General features: G+C 35.5%; 1 protein-coding gene across 4 annotated transcripts in view; it reads left to right on the top strand.

Annotated features, from left to right (window-relative positions):
• The first annotated feature begins 758 nt into the window (after positions 1 to 758).
• Positions 759 to 20296, top strand: part of LOC105487690 (glucosamine-6-phosphate deaminase 2) — a 37785-nt gene continuing 18247 nt past the window's right edge. Inside the window, exons 1-6 of one of the 4 annotated variants that reach the window (XM_011751224.3) lie at positions 759 to 892; positions 5155 to 5316; positions 9013 to 9114; positions 10116 to 10298; positions 16213 to 16397; positions 19561 to 19735. In XM_011751224.3, the coding sequence (XP_011749526.1) occupies positions 5193 to 5316; positions 9013 to 9114; positions 10116 to 10298; positions 16213 to 16397; positions 19561 to 19735 (769 nt within the window). In that variant the 5' untranslated portion in view covers positions 759 to 892; positions 5155 to 5192. Of the gene's footprint in view, positions 893 to 5154; positions 5317 to 6314; positions 6402 to 9012; positions 9115 to 10115; positions 10299 to 16212; positions 16398 to 17579; positions 17797 to 19560; positions 19736 to 20296 lie in introns of those variants that run through there. The other 3 variants (XM_071093654.1, XM_011751225.3, XM_011751226.3) reach the window with 3 other exon arrangements.

Consider the following 20296-nt stretch of genomic DNA (forward strand, 5'->3'; position numbering starts at 1 on the left):
ACAGCGTTTTACAATTTTTTAACTTGTAGTTTCCACGGAAATAGAACCTTAAGTCGGCCAGGAGTCAAGATTGTATTGTTCCTAATAGAACTCTAAACAGTGTTCTTAATGGAACAGTGTTCCTGGTGGAATATGGTGAAGACACAACAACCTTTTCTCCTTTTGAATGATTGCTGCTTTCTTTACAATAATTTCCACAGCGCTACTTCCTTCCCACTCCTGTATAGACATCTGTGATACCCAGCTGAAAGCTGATTCCAGCTTCCTCTATCCCTTTCTTAGACTCATTCAGCAAAAGCCGGTACCCTATTATAGTCTCTGTTTTCTCTTACTGAGACGCTCCCGATTTCCCATGGTACTGTTTGCCCTTTTGCAAACTTGACTTTGATGAGTTTTTTGACACAAGACGCTTATCTGTCATTGCATTTGCAAATATGCATTCAATAACTTGGAGTAGAGAGAGAAATGTATTCATAAACGGCAAATGTTTTCATGTTGCCAAACAGCAACATAAGCAACAAAGTATGTATGAGCACTACGGTACTACATACGAAATCTCATAAGCCTAAAGAATCTACTGCAAATCCCTCTCTGAAAGATGGCGGGGGGAAAGTAGCGGTAAAGTGATGCCCTGGAAACCGCGATCATCCAAACAGGAAGCGCGCCCCGCCGCACCGCACTCGGACCGACCTCCCAGAGTCTCAGCTCAGGGGCCCAAAAGGCAGCGCGCATGCGCAGCGCCTGCCGGCCGCGCCGCGGTTCCTTCCTGCGCCTTTATCTGCATCCGGGTCCGTGGGATTCGCGCTCCACTGGTCCGCCGGGGTCGCTCGCGGGTGGTTGGGCGTTGCTTGTTCCCGCTGTTCCAGCGTCGGAAGAGCCATTGGGTCTGCCGGTAAGCTTAGAGGCGGGGGAACGGGGGGAGCGCCTAGAAGGGGACTCGGGCCGGGGGACCCAACGGCGACTTCGCCCTGTGCGGGCTTTGTGCCGAGACGGGGACGCTGGGCCGGGCAGAATGGGGTCTCAGGAACCTCGAGGCTGGGGGCGCGTGGGGTCTCCCGTCCTGCCCCTCGCGGACCTGGTTGTCCTCTCAGGATTTGTATCTACGGGAGGAGGCGTCTCTGTCCTCTCCTCTCTCGCGGCTTCCTCCTGACACCTCTCCCTACACTTGTTAAAAATTCCTAACAGTCATCCTCATTTGCATTCGCTGTCGTTTGCCGAGTGAGGGCCAGGCAAAAGCGCGGCTGAGGGTATTTGCAGTCCCCGCCTCCCGGGCTGGAACCACAGCCTTCTCTACTGTCTCTCGTCCCTCCTCGGGTCGGTCCCACACGCGCGGCCAGGCCACCCTTACCCTTTGAGGTCAGGTCAGGTTGAGTAAGGAAAAGCTGGGAGCAGAGGTTCTGCAAGTGTAGATTCTGGTCCTGGCCCCGCCATTAACTAGTTGTGTAACTTCACAGATGTGGAAGTTGCCATCCAGCTTTGAAGTTTTGCGATTTTATATTCAGCAGCCCTTTTTCCTAGCGATGCACATCCAAAATGAATCAGCACCTGAAGGAAGACGAGGGAAAGGGTGGTGCTCTGTTGTTTTTTGATGCTGTTTTGTCGTGATGCCAGGGAATTGCATAAGGCCATAGTAGTTTGGATCTCTGAGGATTGGCAAAAACTGGAAAAGTCAGATCTTAAAAACTTAAATAAATGTGAAGAAATTCTTCTTTCTTCTGGGTGAAGGGATTCATTTGGGACTTTTGGAGATGACTCTGCGCCCTCCAGAGAGTTTAATAAAACAAAAAGTTGCCTGTACCTTGGTCTGAGAGACTTGCTTGAACTTCGTTTCAGTGAGGTGTGTGGTGTTCTTAACAAATTTCACCTGATTATGAATATCACCTGTGATAATTTGCAAAAGCAGAGACTCCTTGAACTTCCAGATCTTTGAAACACTGTGTCTAGGGAGAGGGACCTGCGAATCTATATTTTTAACTAGCATCCTAAGTGATTCTCAACCTATAAAACATCTGTAGCATATGGGTCTTTGAGTCCGATACACTTGGTTTTAAAGTCAGCTCACTGGGCCACTTTTTAACGTCAGCAATAAACTTCTTGGAGTTGCAGTTTTCTGTATCTGAAGAGTGAGAATAATAATTTCAATCTCAGAGACAATTAAGTGATTCTAAGCACTTTGACAATAGAGTTCTTAATCATTTTTGTGTCTACAGAACCTAGCAGTGCTTAGTACATAATAGGTCTTCAAATGTGTGTTGAACTGAGAAAAATAACATGCCCAGGACGCAGAAGACATTGGAAAGCTCTAATGCTTCTCGTCCTACTTACCTTACTTCCCCCCCCCCCATTTTATTAACAATCAGCTTGCCATATATTCTTGTTAGAAGTAAATGTATCTTTTGATGGTCATGACAGCCAATAATTGTTTCTGATTCTTTGCTTTACGTCTAAAATTGTTTTTGACATTAGATTATGGATATATTTAAGTGGAGGCTGAGTCCATTTGTTGTACTGAATTTATGATTTACTATGTAATTTATTTTCTGTAAATAAATGTTATTGGGCCAGAATTCTAGATCATGGTGACCATAATATTTTGTTGTGTGTCGGAATTCGAAACTGTTATCTTCTTAAAGACATTTAGATTCCATACATTTATTTTAATAAGAACTTTAATCTCATTAATTTAGAAAATTTGACTTATTACTCTATGTAAAGTGTGTGGGTACAAAAGTCAGAAATGCCGAAACCATGTTATAAAAGGCTTCGTTCGTATTGGTGACTGATGCATTTAAATATAAAACTAAGAATTAAAAATCTAAGGATTATGGGAATTGTCATAGAATGTTGAGTAAATGTTATAAGGGGACGTTTATAAGCTATTGGTGGTAATGTCAGTTCAACTTCTGTAGAAAAGAATGTATGAAGATTTCTCAAAGAACTAAAAGTAGAACTACCATTTGGCAATCTCACTACTGGGTATGTACCCAAAGGAAAATAATTCATTATATCAAAAAGATAGCCACACTCATTTTTATCTCAGCACTATTGACAGCGAGGCAGTAGAATAGGGTCTGGAGGCGGGGAACTTAAGGCCAATTCGTGCTGACTTCCTAAAGCTGAATCGAGGGAAAACACCAAGGTCTAGGGGCAGGAAATCTAAGGCCAATTTGTGCTGACTTCCTGAAAGAGAAAACACCTGCGTCTGGGGGCAGGGAACCTAAAGCCAGTTAACCAATTAACGGAAACTTCCTAAAGCTAAACCAAAAGGAAAAAACCCATCTCCCCATACCCAAGTAGCAAAGGACCGAAGGCTACTCTCCCTACAATCGACTGCCTTCCACCACCTCTCAGGTGGAAGGAGAATGTGCCTTGGATTGGCCGTGGACTGAGCATGGGCCATCCCTTCATCTGCATAGGGAGCCAATTCACCTCAGCTTTTATTTAGCCACGGACCAAATCCTTCATGCAGATAAGGTGTAACCGATAAGGGACCTCAAAAGGAGTACTTAAAACCCAGAAAACTTTGTAACCGGACCCTTGAGCTGCTTGCTTGGGCCCACTCCCACCCCATGGAGTGCTTTTCTTGCTTCAGTATCCCTGCTTTCGCTGCTTCATTCCTGTGTTTCCTTCCTTTTGTGCAGTTCTTTGTTCAAAATACCAAGGAGTTGGACACCTCAGGCTTATGGCCTTCCTTCCATTAACAACATTAGCAAAGATAAGAAATCAACCTGAGTGTCGATCAATGAATGATTGGATAAAGAAAATGTGGTATATATACACCGCGAAATTCAGCCGTTGAAAATGAAATCGTGTCCTTTGCAGTAACATGAGTGGAACTGGAGGCCATCATCTTAAGTGAAACAACTCCAAAACAGAAAGAAAAATACCACATGTTCTCATTTATAAGTGGGAGTTAAATAATGTGTACACGTGGTTGATGGAAAGCAGACTGATAGACATTGGAGGCTCAGAAGGGTTGGGGAGTAGGAGTGGGTAGATGATGATAAATTGCTAGGATCAATGTACATTATTCAGGTGATAGATACATGAAAACCCCAGACCTAGTCACTAAACAATATATCCGTGTAACGAAATTGCATTTGTACCCCTTAAATTTATACCATTTTTTTAAAAAAAGGAAAACAATATGTCTTACAGATATCAGAAACTGTGAGTTACTGTAAGAATGCTGATTTCCACATCTTTCATGGTATTAACCTACATTGTGTAAAATGGAATCGTGTAGCTTTTAAGTGACTGATCTCTTAATATACGTATAATTTTCTTTAGAACAATTTTTGAGGAACTAAAATTGCTTTCTGTGAAGAAATTTCTCCTCCAGAGATCAGTTTATTTAGTTCACTTTGTTTTCTTTTTCTTCTGTTGAATTCTCTTATTAAAAAGAACATGTCTAGTGTGATCCCATTGTTACTATTTGAATTCTGACCTTGTTGCTTACTACCTGTGTGACCTTAGTCAAATCATGTGAGTCCATTTCCTCATCTACAATTGGGCATTTTATTTACTTCACAAGATGGCTGTAAGGATTAAAATATGTACACTTGTCCCTGGTATCTGTGGGTGGTGTCTGTTGGTATCTGTTAGGGATTGATTCTAGGATCCCCCTTCAGATACCAAAATCCACAGATGCTTAAGTCCCTCAAATTATATGGCATAGCACTTGCATATCACCTGCACACATACGCCCATATACTTTATCTCTAGATTGCTTATAATACCTAATACAATGTAAATGCTGTGTAAATAGTTGTTATACGGTATTTAGGGAATAATGACCAAAAAAAAAAAAAGTCTGTACCTGTTTAATACAGATGCAAACATCTTTTTCCCCTGAATATTTTCAGTTCTTGGTTGGTTGAGTCCTCGAATATGGAATCCACAGAAGGCTAACTGTACTTTTAAATGACCTAGCCCACTGCCTTAAACTCCGTGTCTGCTCAAAAGAGAACAGCTATTATTACTATTTTTAAAATTCAGATTGTATATGTGCATATCCTTCTTCAGTAATGCACTTTTAAAAATCATCAATATATTCTGCTTTTTCAGTGCTCTATTATTTACATGTTTTACAAAGTTATTAAATTTAAATTATCTCTTTATTATATAAAGTGTTCTAAAATGGACTTTTCTCAGGTTTGAACTTCTGTTTCTGGAAGCTCTGCGTCGCCATAATGAGGCTTGTAATTCTTGATAACTATGACTTGGCTAGTGAATGGGCAGCCAAGTACATCTGTAATCGCATCATTCAGTTCAAACCTGGACAGGACAGATATTTTACACTGGGTTTACCAACAGGTAATTAACTACTTTTTCCATTTTATATTCTGATGTTACCCAAATTTAATTCTGGTGGAATTGAAGGGTTTCTCTTAGTAAGATACTTTTCTCATTCATTTTTGCCATATCACTAATTGAACATCGTAGTATAAAAGGCCAGAAAAATGCATGTATATAAAATCTACTGTCTATAGTGTGTTACTAGGTCTATGTGCCAAAGTTTAGTCTCACCTATCACTCCAAAATGCAATAGGATATATTGTAACTTAAGTGTTGTTCATATTTTTTGTACATTTTTCTAGTAGTCCTTTGTTTTGGGGAGCATTGCTTTTACCATTCATACCAGTTTTTAGTTAATCGGCTTTCTTATTAATCATTAAGAGGTACCTAAGTTATGTACTGTTGCCTCTTAATTTAACTTCACCTGCCTTATAAATCCTTATTAATATAGAAGTTATATATTATGTAATGCTTATTAGCCTTTTACTATTTATGTTGCTTCTATTATAGATATATTACAAGTGAAAAATATGTCTTCATCACAGTTTAAGGAGAAGCATTAATTACATATTTTATTGAATTAAGTTTTCCATTAAGCGTGCTCTTAAAAAACAACCAGGTGGTATCATTTGATCTTATGGCACTTTATTTGACCCATGATTTTCACAAAGAGTTAGACCTGGAACTAAAGTTGCTCCTTATTGACTACAAGGCATTTGTTCTATACCCCTGAGCCTTGGTTTCCTTACCTATAAGAAAAATATGGATAATAACTTAAGATGCTGTTTTGAGAGTCAACTAAGATAGTGTATGTGTAAGTCCCTTGTATACTGTAAATAGTCTATAAATTTATAGTTTCTGTGTTTTATTTAAACAGACTATTTTCTCCAGCTCCTCCCCTCATACATGCTAATTACATAAAAACTACAATTGTAATTTTTTTCCACTTGAGTAATTTCCATGAATGGTACTCTTCAAGCTGATTGTTTTGTTTTGCTTTTTCTCTTTTGGTCCAGGGCAGTAGATCTTGGTGAGAATGGCAAAGGTGACTTTTTTCACTGGACACACCAGTACTACACCCCCAGCACCCTCAGTTCTGATATGTGAGCCCTTGGGGTTGAATATGGTTTCTGTATAGTTTCTATGCTGTTATCCTTAGTTGCACTCTGCCTACCTCTGTTAATGACATTGTGTTAATTATGATGCAGAAAAAACAGTAATTTGAATGGGGACAAAAAGACTTAGAGAGTCTTAAATGTCAGCAGTGCTAAAAATCTTTTTGTGTATTTAGATCTACAGCTTTGCTTTATTTTGAATAGCATAACTGCTAGTAATATATCTGCCAAGGGAGTATCTCTGGAAAACCTTGTTGAAATTTTCCATTACTCTCCTTCATTGACCATTGACAAGGTTAATTATGTCCCCTTCCACCACTGCTTTTGAGACTTGAACATACATGTCAGTAATTGCTAGTACCAGGCTGTATTGTAATTATCTCCCCATCAAGCTCAATTTCTGGGCAATATCTGTTCAATTTTATATTTACTCACGTGATCTTAATGAGGGTGACATTTAAAGCCTGTATGCTGTGAGCCTGATCTGCTTCCCAAAACTTATTCCCACCATTTCCTTACCCAGAACTGGGCTAGGCAGATTTGACTGCTTGCAGTTCAAGAATAGGGCTTGAACTTGCCAGCTGCTTTGCTTTGCTTTCACTCATATTCCTCGCATGTTATTTAATGGAATCTATATGAGCTCTGGCACCAGATGTATCTAGATTTGAATCCCTGGTTTCACAGCCATATGATATTTGGCAAATTCCTTAATCTTTTTGACCCAGTTATTCTGTCTTCAAAATGGGAAAGATAATGCCAGTTTCTCAAGGTTGTGAGCTTTATGTGAGGTAATATATAAAAACATTAGCACAGCATCTAGCCACATGGTAGACAGATGTCATCATTGAATCTCCGGCTCCATCTTTGCTCTGCTCTGAGTTAGTTTCCTCTTTGTGGAAATTGTATCCCTTCGTCAAGACTGAATTGAAATGCCATTTTCTTTTATTGTTCTTCCAACTAGCAAGATTGTAGTCTTTTTTATTTGATGTTCTACAATACTCAGACTTCTTTTAGATTATAGCGTTTTTCCTGTGTTATCGCTATTTTGTACTTGCTTATCCTTATATTGTGAGTTCTTACAGGAAAGAAAATGTCTTAATCTTTGTTTTATATAAATCATAGTAGGTACTTGCTAAATTGTGTTAGTAATGACTATTACAAAGCAAATATTAAAATTAAGTTGCTTTAACCAGTTTTTTTCCTTCAGTCTTTTAGCCACATTGATTACAAAATAGAAAATGAATTTTTTTGTCACCTCAGTTGTGACAGATCATCTTTTTATTCATATATCCTTTAATTGACAGAATCCTATAACTCGTCTCTTGACACTAAAAGAGAGAAGAGATTCATTTATCCTTCCAGAAATGAAGAGGAAAGCATATTTATCCATCTTTTAGGCAGGTTTCATGTTAGTGGGCTATAGCGTATTGAGAAAGAAATGTAAAATTTTACTACATAATTTTTAAATTAATAATTGTAATCTAAAACAACCTGTGTGCTAAGCTTTTAGAAAATCTTTTATTCTTCTGTTCTGTGAACCTGTGTGGTATTTATTTATAGCCTTGTCTATTCTGTCATCTCAAATGAGAGGCAGTCTTTTTACTATTCTTGAATTTTCTTTATATTTGTTTTTGTCAGAAACTGTTTTATCAGATTTCTGTATGATACTTGGGTTGAAATTTTTTGTGCAGCCTTTTCTTTTGCACTGTTTTGTGATGGTGGGTTAACTAGGAATCAGTACTCCAACTAGGAGTGGGAGGGCCAGATAACTTGTTATAAGAATGCAATCTGGCCTTTCAGTTTGAAGTTAAAATGAAAACAAAAAACAAAAAACAACAACAAAAAACAAATTTAGAAAGCAAAGATGAAGGCCATCAAGTGGCTAAATTAATTTATTTTTATTCTGTCGTATCATGAAGCACCATCTTTTCACATATCAAACTGTAATTTTATAAAACAATAGAATCAAGAACTCAGATGAAATATTAGAAGATCCTCTTTCCTATAAGTCCTGTCCTAAGCAAAAATAACTTCTTTTTCTCACTTTACACATTTTAGCTGATACATGCTGAAGTTATCAAAAGATGAGAAACAGGGGCTTCATTTAGAAAGCTGTAAGGCTAAAGTCCCTACTCAGTGTTTGCCAGTTTGAGATTCTATTTTGAAAGTAGGGGCAATATTTAAATTTAGCTCTGTTTTCCCTTTTGATTTCAGTAAATGGTCAACACTTGACCTATTTATATATCATTTGTGCAAGAACTCAAGATTTTCTTTTCAGAAAGGGAGATTTTAAAAAATTCAGGTACATACTCTAGAAGCTTCTAATCTTAGAATTTGTAATAGTATATCCCATACCCAACAACTCAAGGATAATTTTCCAAACTTCAGTTTTTATTGACAGATTTCCAGCTTTATTCAGCAAATTCTAGTTTACCAAAATGTTTAAGTACTTGTTAATTGATTATGTATTTAAGTTAATAATTGCCTAATTAATCGGAATGACAGAATATTATTAAGAAGAAAAACATAGATAAAGTTAATAAGTTTTTTTAATAGATTATTAAGTCATGTTAGAAAATGGTATTTTTATGTCTTTTAGGGAGTACACCTTTAGGATGCTATAAAAAACTAATAGAATATCATAAGAATGGACACCTTTCTTTTAAATATGTGAAGACCTTTAATATGGATGAATATGTAGGTAAGCCATACTTAAAGATACTATTTGGGTATGTTACATTTTGAATAAAATGAATGTAGTTTTAGAATATTAGTATATTTGAATTTATGTTTTGAATATAATATTAATGTATGAATATATTTCTAAAATGTAATGTACTGCTTTGAGATGAGATTGGGAGTTTATATAAAAACCTGTATTTTTGTGATAGTAGCACAGAATAGTGGAAGGAATGAAGGACTAGAAATCAGAAGATCTGCATTCATCCTGGGCTCTGCCACTCACCAGTGATGTAACTTTAAGCCAGTCTACTCACATTTATCCTTCTCTTTTTTCTTAAGGCAGAGTTAAAATCAGTGTTGTAAGGATAATCTAATGTATATGTAAAGGTAATTAGTTAAGTATTTTTTCAAATCAAAAGCTATATTGGTAGACCTGAAACTTTTATTTTTGAGTGTTAACTTGCCTACCTGAAATCTATGATGTATAGAAACTCTGTTAAAATTTAAATATAGCAATACATATTTAATGGTAGCATAAATGATAGCCAAAGAAGTATTGTGATCCCACATAATCTGCACACATATAGTATGAATAGAGGAGGAACATGGCTATCATTTCACTTGAATGGCTGATTATTTTGAGCTTAACATGAAAGTCAGTTTCATTGATTAAAATTTTGTGTTTGAGAATATAGTGATGAAGTGCACATGAACTAGACTTTCTGTGTTTGAATCCTGTCTCCTTTGTGAATGATGGGACCTTTGGGAAAGATTCCTATGTTTCAATTGTTCACCTATAAAATGAGATAATAGTATTCCATAAATGTTTTATGAATTAATGCATACATTTAAAGTGATTAATACTCAGCATATAATCATATATTCCACATAAAAATGCTTTTAAATTGAATATGGTATAGAGAAATTAGATATATTAAATAACACTTATGACTTAAACAGAAAAATAAACTTTAGATTTATTTCTGGGAATACTTACATTTTTATTAACTTCATCTTTAGGACTTCCGAGAAATCATCCTGAAAGCTACCATTCTTATATGTGGAATAACTTTTTTAAGCATATTGATATAGATCCTAATAATGCACATATCCTTGATGGGAATGCTGCAGATTTACAAGCAGAATGTGATGCTTTTGAAAAGAAAATAAAGGAAGCTGGAGGAATAGATCTTTTTGTTGGAGGTATGTAAAATCCTTTTGTCATTAACTGTTAGTGTTTGAATTAGGGATTTTTAAATTTAAAAAAGAAATCTTCTCATTGTGTAATGTGAAGAGCACCTGTGGACTGTCCATAATACCCATTAATTCTGCTACTGATTCCTGTTTTACTTCATTTTCATTAGAAAATAATCTTAAAATTCCCATCTTAATCTTCAAATTGACAGCTGGAATTATTTACATTATGCCTTGAGAGGTACATCCCAATCCGTGTTAAACTCTTACAACTACCTCTTTAAAGTTGACAGTTTACCACATCTTTCAAAATTAGTAATATGTTTCTTTACCTAAATGATAGTTTCTTTTTACTATTTCTTTAAAACTCTAGCCAACCTACTTATCAAATTACAGAGTTTAAACGATTGCATGAGGAACAGGTGGATTTTAGTAGATCACTTTAATTGTTTCATCTTACTGAGTAATCAGTTAAGAATGATGTAAAACTTTTTACTTATCAGCCTTAATATGAGTTAAGCTGTATAATTGTCATAAATTCCAAAATTAATGTTTAATTTGCCAAATTCCACTTGTAATTTTTATATGTGTGTGTGTATACATAATCTACAGTTAAAAATAGGAAGTTCTTTATAAAGACAATATGGTTTTCTATTAGTATAAACTATCGCAGTCAGCTAGCTAATTGCTATAAGAATAGTACAACATCAACTAAACTAAAATCAGTTTTTTTGCCATATTCTTTAATATTCAACTAAAAATACTAATGCTGTAAATTATCTGTATATAACTTATTATTAACTTAATAGAACACTGATCAAAATTACATGAATTTGATCTTCAATAGAGCTGTACTGAGGTTAATTTATACTTGAAGTGGCCAAGTATGGTTGAGATAGTTGATTATCTTTGGAGGAAATTTGGTTTTAAAGTCAGATGTAAAATTGTATCCTGTTTTAGCCACTTAGTATCTGTGTGACCTTGGAAAGTTGAAGTTCAGTATAAGTACATGGTTTGTAAAAGAGGATTAATATTAACCATTCCAAAATTTGTGAGAATTAATCATGTTGTAATATGTATAAAATGCCTTACACGGTGCTTGGTATGTAGTTGGTACTCCATAAGTGCTACCTCAGTCTTCTCTTTCTCTCTCAACTGTAAATGCTGAAATAATTGTCCCTTAGAATTACTGAATTCCTTGGGATTTTTACCGAATTCCCTCTAAGGACATCCAGCTGGATTGAAATCTTCTCTTTCAGTTTTTACTTCTACCTAGCAGAGTCAATAACATTTACTTTCTTGATAGAATGGTTTATTGGAGCAAGAAACCAAGTTAGACTATTGCTTTTCAAATTAGAAGGTTATCTGTTTTAAATAAAATTTACTAATATTACTTCTGTAATCCTAGAAAATATGCATACTCCTGCTTTGTACATATGGCTCAATTTGGGGATAATTAACCATTTGTACCTTCCAATATTCAGGCTAAGACAGTAGATATTTGAGAGTATCTGAGGGGTGTATAGACCATCTAATCTTTAGATTTTCTAAATTCCACACCAGAATCTAGGAGAATTACTGGAGTACAACATACTGCAACTGCTTATATAAAAAAAAGTTTTCACTCATTTACTATAATAAAAAAAAAAAGGCTTTTAGTTGTTGGAGGTTCATTATTAAGTACTGCTTGAAAATGTCTTCATTTGTGGACTTTCTTTTCCCCCTGTTAATTTATTGACCTTACATAAGTATGCATATGACAAATCTCTTGTAGACTCAAAGATAGGAAATAGATTTTACTATGGGGAATAACACTGATAAGAACACTTGATTTTGTTCCTTTGCCTGCCTTCCAGAAAGCATTCATAGCATAAAATAATGTTTAAGCCTGTAACTCTTATTCAAGATGTCTGGTAGAACTTCCCTCTTTCCTTATAACTTTAAATCATTTAGTACTTCTTTTTAGTTAATTTTTTTTGGGGGGGGTTATGTTTCTTCAGTATAAACCACCTCAGTTCTCCTTTTGAAATATATGTTGCATAAGTTGTAATTATGTTGATCACTGACACCACTAAAAAGAATTTGATTTGGTTTTTTTAAACAATTAGTCTTAAGCTTCCTGTAGTTCTTTCTCCGCTCCTCCCCGCTCCCAAATATATTTTAAGAGAGTTCCCGTGCCTCTTACATTAACATCTTTACTGTAGTCATGGATGATCCAATGCCTGACATTTTATATGTACCATCTAAAGGACATACTTGTGCATAGAGAAGGATTATTGCATTTTCTTTGAACTTTTCCTTATTTGGGATGCCCTATTATTGGATATGTATTCATGAAAGAATCTCATTTGTTGATCTAGGTTTATCATCATTGGATTTTTAGATGAGGATTGGCATCTGGGTCTTACGACTACCCTTCTTTTGTTCCAGGGTTTGGTTAATAAAAACTCTAAGAACTGTGCCAAATGGGATCAAAATATCAGCTTTATTAAAGGTAAAGTTGAAATAGAGATTGCAGTTTGGGCTTGAAGCCAGAATGGGGTTTTTCACTCCTACCCTTTGAATTGAAACAGTAGAATGAGAAGAGCTCAAAAATGTTAATCTGCTATTGCTCATTCCAGGGAATTAGAGCAGAGTTCCCTATCCTAGAGGGAAGAGGAAAAGAAAAAAAGGAAATACATACTTAAATGTTCTCATTCTTCCTCTTGATGGCAAACATGTTGAGAGAAAGGGTAAAGGTGTGTCATGCAATTCCTGACTTAACCCCAGCAATAAGATACACAAACATGGATTTTTAAAAATAAAATGTAGCGTTGGTCCCAGTGGCTCACACCTATAATCCCAGCACTTTGGGAGGCCGAGGCGGGCGTATCACCTGAGGTCAGGAGTTCGAGACGAGCCTGACCAACATGGAGAAACCCCATCTCTACTAAAAAAATACAAAATTAGTTGGACGTGGTGGCGCATGCCTGTAATCCCAGCTACTCAGGAGGCTGAGGCAGGAGAATCGCTTGAACTCGGAGGTGGAGATTGTGGTGAGCTGATATCATGCCATTGCACTCCAGCTTGGGCAACAAAAGTGAAACTCCATCTCAAAATGAATAAATAAATAATTTTAAAAATCTAGTTTTACAATAAAATCTAAATATATAAACTTTTAAAATATCTTAAGGCAGTAGTGTCTTGGGTTTTTTGTTGTTGTTGAGATGGAGTCTCGTTCTTTCGCCTGGGCTGGAGTACAGTGGCTTGATCTTGGCTCACTACAACCTCCACCTCCCAGGCTCAAGCAATCCTCCTGCCTCAGCCTCCCGAGTAGCTGGGACTACAGGCACCTGCCTCCATGCCCAGCTAACTTTTGTATCTTTAGTGGAGATGGAGTTTTGCCATGTTGGCCAGGCTGGTCTTGAACTCCTGACCTCTGGTGATCCACCTGCCTTGGCCTCCCAAAGTGCTAAGATTACAGGTGTGAGCCACTGCACTCGGCCTAGGTGATAGTGTTTTTAAAAAGTAAAAATAAGACAGTGGGGAAAATGTTAACCTTCTGATTTGGTTGCATGCTTGGATTCTTTGCTTTACTAGAAAAAGGAAATAATGGGATCAAAAGTAAATTAACTGGAATGATTCTAGGTTAACTCACCAACTGAAGGAAAAGTTGAAACAACCAAGTCTGGAAAAACAACCAGAGAACCTCACATCTCAGAAGTAGAAACTCATCAATCTTCTCCTTGCAGTGCTATCATCCAGTACTTCAGTTCGCCATGCCTTCTTCCTTACTGTATCCCTGGTCAAGATTCAGATTCACACAGAGATTCTGATTGGTTCAGCCTGAGACAAGTGATTGTCTCTAGACCACAGTAACTTTACCTAAGAGGGATATAGGAAATTAAAATTGTTCCAGCCCCTCTGGTGAGGGGAGCAAGGCAGAAGAGAACAAGGTGGGAGGTGGAAGAAACTATACTGAGCTGACCAAAGAATAGCAACCATGCATTCATTTATCCAGCCATTATTTAATAAGTGCATCCTGTGTGTCACTAGTTGTTCTAAATGGTAAGAATATAGTGATGAAGATAAAGCCCGTACTTTCATGAAGAGTACATGTACACTCTACCCTTAGAACTGTAGGAACACAGGAATGACATTTACTCCAGACAATGAGTTTTAGAGATGTTTCATAGAGGTGCTGATATCTTAATTTAGACTTAAAAGCTGAATAAGAATTAGCCACATTTTAAAAAATAATTTTATTTCAGGAACCTCAATTTTTGACAGTTACAGCCAACAAGCAAATATCTTGACCCAGCTGTATTATTAACCTTTGCTCATAATTTCAGCTTAGCGGTACTAGCTGTACACTTTTGTAAGGCCCAAATCATCAGTGAGGTCACTAGTAGTAGATCTTAGTAGACTTCGTATTTTTTCCTGAAGCTTGTATTTTCCTGATCCCATCCTTCCCTCTTTACACATATATAGAGAAATATAAATGTTAGGGATATGTGTACCTAAGAGGAGAAACAGAACACTTTTACAAATCTAGAGAATTTAATGCCTATAATTATTATATATTTATAAGCAGATACATACTTAATAGTAGAAACAGTCAATGCATATTAACCACATGTAGGTCTGGTCTTATGTCTCCTTATTAAAAATTCATAAATTGTTGTACTTTGGCATCTGTACCTCTTTCAATAGAGTATTCATTTCTTCATTTTTCAAAACTGGGTTACTCTGTCATATTTTATATAAATTTTGTTAAAATTGTGTGCTAAGTGTCAGTAAAATACAGATATCATTAAAGACGCAGAATATAAATGTAAAAGATATTTTAATGACTCAAGGAATTGGCGGATTTATTTTTTGTCTGAGGTTGCCAGAAATGTGACTAGCTACTAGGGTACTTATAAATAAAACTTGATTTATGTATGTCATGGAAAGATTCTTAAGTTTGTGAAAAGAATTACCTTCCATTTCCTTCAAATAAGAATGTCATATTCCTGTCTATATTTTAGAGGTAATCCTAGAATATTAGAGTTGGCACTAGGTCTCTTTAAAGCAGTGTTTTTAAAACTGGTTGTCACCTATTATTATATCATAAAATCAATATAGCCAGTTACATGCAACATTTTCCTTTTGTTAATGAAATGCAATGTAATAGAAAACAGCTTGTATGGTTCCTAGTAAGGGTAAGTATGATTTCATGCAATTCTTGTCTTAATTATATTTTATATGTTTGTGTTGTATATGTGTATATATATACTAGATTACAACATCAAATGTTATTTCTTACAAGGGTTACAGTCAGAAGTTTGAAAAAGAAAAAAAAAACTATTCACCTAGACATTATCTTGTCCAATCCACACATTTTTATAAGTGAGGAAACTATCCTACAGAAAGGTCTACTAGTTATTGCGCTATCTGGACTACAACCAAGTAAATTAAAGTGTGACTATAAAGATGTCCGAGTAGGAATCAGAAGAAAGATCCGAGTCCTGTCTCAGTATTTACCCAGTTGTGACGTTGAACAAGTCATTTATTTTTCTTGAGCATCAAAATTTCCTTTTGTATGTAGAAAAAGGTGGAGGAAATGAGGGAAATAGATATGGCTAATTTGACCATCTCATAAGATTATTAAATAATATTTAATCTGTTATGCATGTGAACGGGCTTTATGAATTATCAAATGTTATATTAATATAAGGTGATACTTAATTTTACTATTAGAATCATGTCAGCTCATTGCTAAGCATGTAGAAAATGTGGAAACATTTGTTGAATCAATACAGAAACAAATATTTTAATGCAGTAATAGGAATTCAAGTATAAAAACAAACAAGGTAAGTGTTTTTTTGTTGTTCTTTAATGCACATTGAACTTTGTGAAACCTATTTACATCGTGTATATGTATGTATATTTCTTTTGAAAGGAATTGGTCCAGATGGTCATATCGCTTTCAATGAGCCTGGATCCAGTTTAGTATCAAGGACAAGATTAAAGACTCTAGCAATGGATACCATCTTGGCAAATGCCAAATATTTTGATGGAGATTTATCAAAAGTGCCAACTATGGCTCTAACTGTTGGTGTGGGGACAGTGATGGATGCTAGAGAAGTAAGCATTAAATGTTCTTTGTTGTTTTTCCTTTGATGTCAATGTATTAATATTTTGTACGGGTTATGATGCTGAATAAGTGATATTTTGATTGCATTCTCTTTGCAGTATAAATTGTTTTCTAGTTTTCAGTAACTAACTTTTGTCAATCTCACTGACATGTTTAGGGATCAATTAAGTCTTTTGAAGCTGTAAACTAAGAATTAAGCACCACCACTTTTGAGGTGCTACTTGCCAGTTCCTGCTCCAGTTTGAGGTCCTAAAATCTTAACTGATCACATGGTTTGTTTTTTATTGTAAGTGTCTCATGAAAGGACTGTTGGGACAATGATGCATCGCTAGTTACACAACATCTTTTTTGGAGCTCTCAGGATGATTTAAATGCTTTTTTACTGTATGTTATGTAGGATGATAGAGCCCTGTTGGTTTCCAGGAGAAAAGGAACTCAGCTGGGGCTGCAACTATTCTACATTTGGTATATTTCAGCATGGAAGAGCTCTGAACAGCAGACCCTGTGTAATTTAAGTTTTTTTTTAAATTGGGCTGTCATTTTCTTCCTTGAGAATACAGAACAAATTGTAGTCAGTTCATGGTTGTATGTAGTTAAATTATATGGAAACCCAGAACTTTGTTCCTTCCTGGTAGCCAGATCGGACAGGTTCAGAGGAAAAATGTATAGACAAGGTATGATGAATAAGTAACTTATCTTTTTTCTTTTCTTCCTTAAGAATACAGAAAAGATTAATTTATCTTTTCTTCCTTGAGAATACAGAACAAATTGTAGTCAGTTCATGGTAATATGTAGTTAAATTATATGGAAACCCAGAACTCTGTTCCTTTCTGGTAGCCAGATCGGACAGGTTCAGAGGAAAAAAGTATAGACAAGCTATGATGAATAAGTAACTTATCTTGATATAATTAAACTTGAACATACAAATAGATACAAACTGTCAATCAAAATATATGAGAAACCTAAAAATCATAGGTATATGAAAAAAGACCTCTCAAGGACTGAAATTTCATAGTCAATAAGTTGAGAAAAGGATTTTAGAGCAATCTTATTTCTAAAATATGAAACTGAGTTATGTAATACATTACATTTAACAAGATGTAATACAGTTTTTAATGCTGATTTTTAGAACAAACAATTACTCAAATACTAAGTTTTTTTCTTTGGGTCAGTTTTTGCCTAGACAGGAGTGCAGTGGTGTGATTACAGCTCACAGCAGCCTCAACCTCCTGGACTCAAGAGATCTTCCCACCCCAGCCTCCTAAGTAGCTCGGACTTCAGGCGCACACTACCATGCCTGGCTGATTTTTCAATTTTTTTTTTTTTTTTTTTGGAAGTGACAAGGTCTCACTGTGCTGCCCAGGCTAATTTCCTCATTTATTAAAAATTACATTTGACTTAAAAATTCCAACTAAGAAGGGATATGGAGGATTTAATATGAGGTTATAAATTTTTGTAAATCATTTATATCAGTTTATGGGATGATTAAATGTTGATTATTCTTTAGCTTTTTGATAACCTTTTAAAATAGTGTTACTGTGACATTTAAGTAGCATAAAGCTGTATCAGTGCAACATCTGCCTGAGCACTGGTTCTCAAACATTAGTGTACATAAGGATCACCTGGTATCCACACCTAGATTGATTCTTTAAATTTAGGGATTCTGCAGTTTGAACAAGCATACCAAATTATTCCATATAGTTTGTCCTTTCCCATGATATGAGAAATAATCTCCTTGAGAGTAGAACAGATATAACTAATCACAGATCAAGTCTATTTAGAGAGCAATTTGTTTTATCTACACGTTAGCTGTAAACACCAATAATGAATTCTTCATCCTATAAGCTTCCAGTAGCCTTCTTTCCTCTAAACTCCACTCCCTTCATAACGTTAATGGTAGGTATGTACTTACTTTTCTCGCCAATAAAAGTTTGGTTGTCTTTTTTTTTCTCAGTATATATACTTGATGTTGAGATTTCTTGCCACCTGTCCCATTACCTTTTTATAGAGTGTGCTTCAATAATGAAAAGACTCTTAGCTCATATTGTCTAATTGTTAGAACTTTTACAAGAGGCAATGTAATTGTTAATCGCTAAGAATATGGGCTGTAGAATAAAACTGCTTGTTTGTATCTTACCAAAACCTTGGGCAAGTTACAGAATATGCCTCAGTTTCCTTATCTTTAAAATATGAATAAGAATAGTATTTCTCTCATGTTGGTTTTGAGGAGTTGATGTAATTCAAGGAGAGTGCCGAGTATTTCCTCCCATTTTAGGTCTAGTTACAAAATATGTAATACAAAGTTTGTTATAAATATTTTAGAACTACAGCAGTTTTAACATTCTTTTTTACAACAATTGTAATGAGGAAAAAAATGTTTAAAGATGTATTACATTACAAAAATGTGTGTGTAGATGAGGTGTTAAGTGGAATCAGTTTCCAGCTGAAAGGTGATGAAGACAAGATTCTGACACATACATTCACATTTGCAACATGTCATTGCATTATTTCATTGGCAGTTAGGGACTGAGGACCAAGATCTTGGATTTTCTGTAGCTTATAAGGGTAATATCAGTCATATGTGCTTATAAGACAGTTCCTGTGTTTAAATAGATCCTAATCCTTCTTTAAATCCAGTTTTTATTCTGAGTCAACTTTGAATAGCACATGTTCAGTGAAATGCTCTTCAGGCGTTTCTTGGTAACTCTTCAAATTATCTATTGTTTTAGAGTCTTTGCTTTTCTGGCGTAATATCTATTGCTTATCTAGACTACAGCAATTTGGTGTATCATTCTACATTGTATAAATTATTCATAGATTTGTAAGTCTGCTTTTGCAAGATAGTCCTTTTTCTTCATTGTCCCAGGTTTCTTTTATACATCATTTACTGTGTTAATAATTACAGGTATTATAATGTTTGCACTAATACCCCATAAGAAGGTATTATTTTGCTTTGTTAAACTAGAAGCAACATTTTGTGCTTGTTACCTTAAAAAGTAAAAATAAATACCTTGAACTATGATGTGGAACTATGTATTTTTCTTTTTCTCTCAGAAAAAATATTGGTGCCGAAGTCCTTGTTTTTTTTAAAAAAAATAGAGCTCATTACTCATTTGGAACAAGTTTTACCAATTGGTGTTCATAATTTTTCAGGTAATGATCCTCATAACAGGGGCACACAAGGCATTTGCCCTGTACAAAGCAATAGAAGAAGGAGTCAATCACATGTGGACTGTTTCCGCTTTCCAGCAGCATCCCCGAACTATTTTTGTATGTGATGAAGATGCTACTTTAGAATTAAGAGTTAAAACTGTGAAATACTTTAAAGGTGAGCACTGAATTTCAAAAGCCGACTGAGATATTCTGTTGTGGATGAAAATTGAAACTTACTGTGACTGTGGAGTTAAATCTCACACTGTGAAGTCTTGAAAAGTGGCAACACACAGCTGGTTCTTTCAAGGAATGGAAGGTTCTCAGATAATAGTGTCTTCATAGTACCTATTTTTTTTGTTTTTCATGAATCTCTTCAGTTTCTATTTTCAGTAAACATTTTTTCTTGAAATCCAAGGCTTAATAATTTACTTTCATATTGAATATATAAGACCAAATAACCCAAAAGAAAATGTATCTTTGTTCATTCTGGATTTCTTTTCATACTTACCAGTCCCACCTCAATCCCTCTCTCTCACTCCCCTCTAACCTAAATTTAGAACCTAATCAGTGGATAATAGAGATCTCCCACTAATTTAATCTTTACAATTTTAAGCCAATTTATTCCCATATATTAAAGTTATAATGGCTAAATGTTAAAACAGTATGGAATAAACTCTGCAAGTAAGCAGGAGTTTGATTGCCCAGACTTCATGTTGATTTTCCTTTTTGCTTTTTC

This window comes from Macaca nemestrina, chromosome 3, assembly GCF_043159975.1.
Source record: "Macaca nemestrina isolate mMacNem1 chromosome 3, mMacNem.hap1, whole genome shotgun sequence".
NCBI lineage: Eukaryota > Metazoa > Chordata > Mammalia > Primates > Cercopithecidae > Macaca > Macaca nemestrina.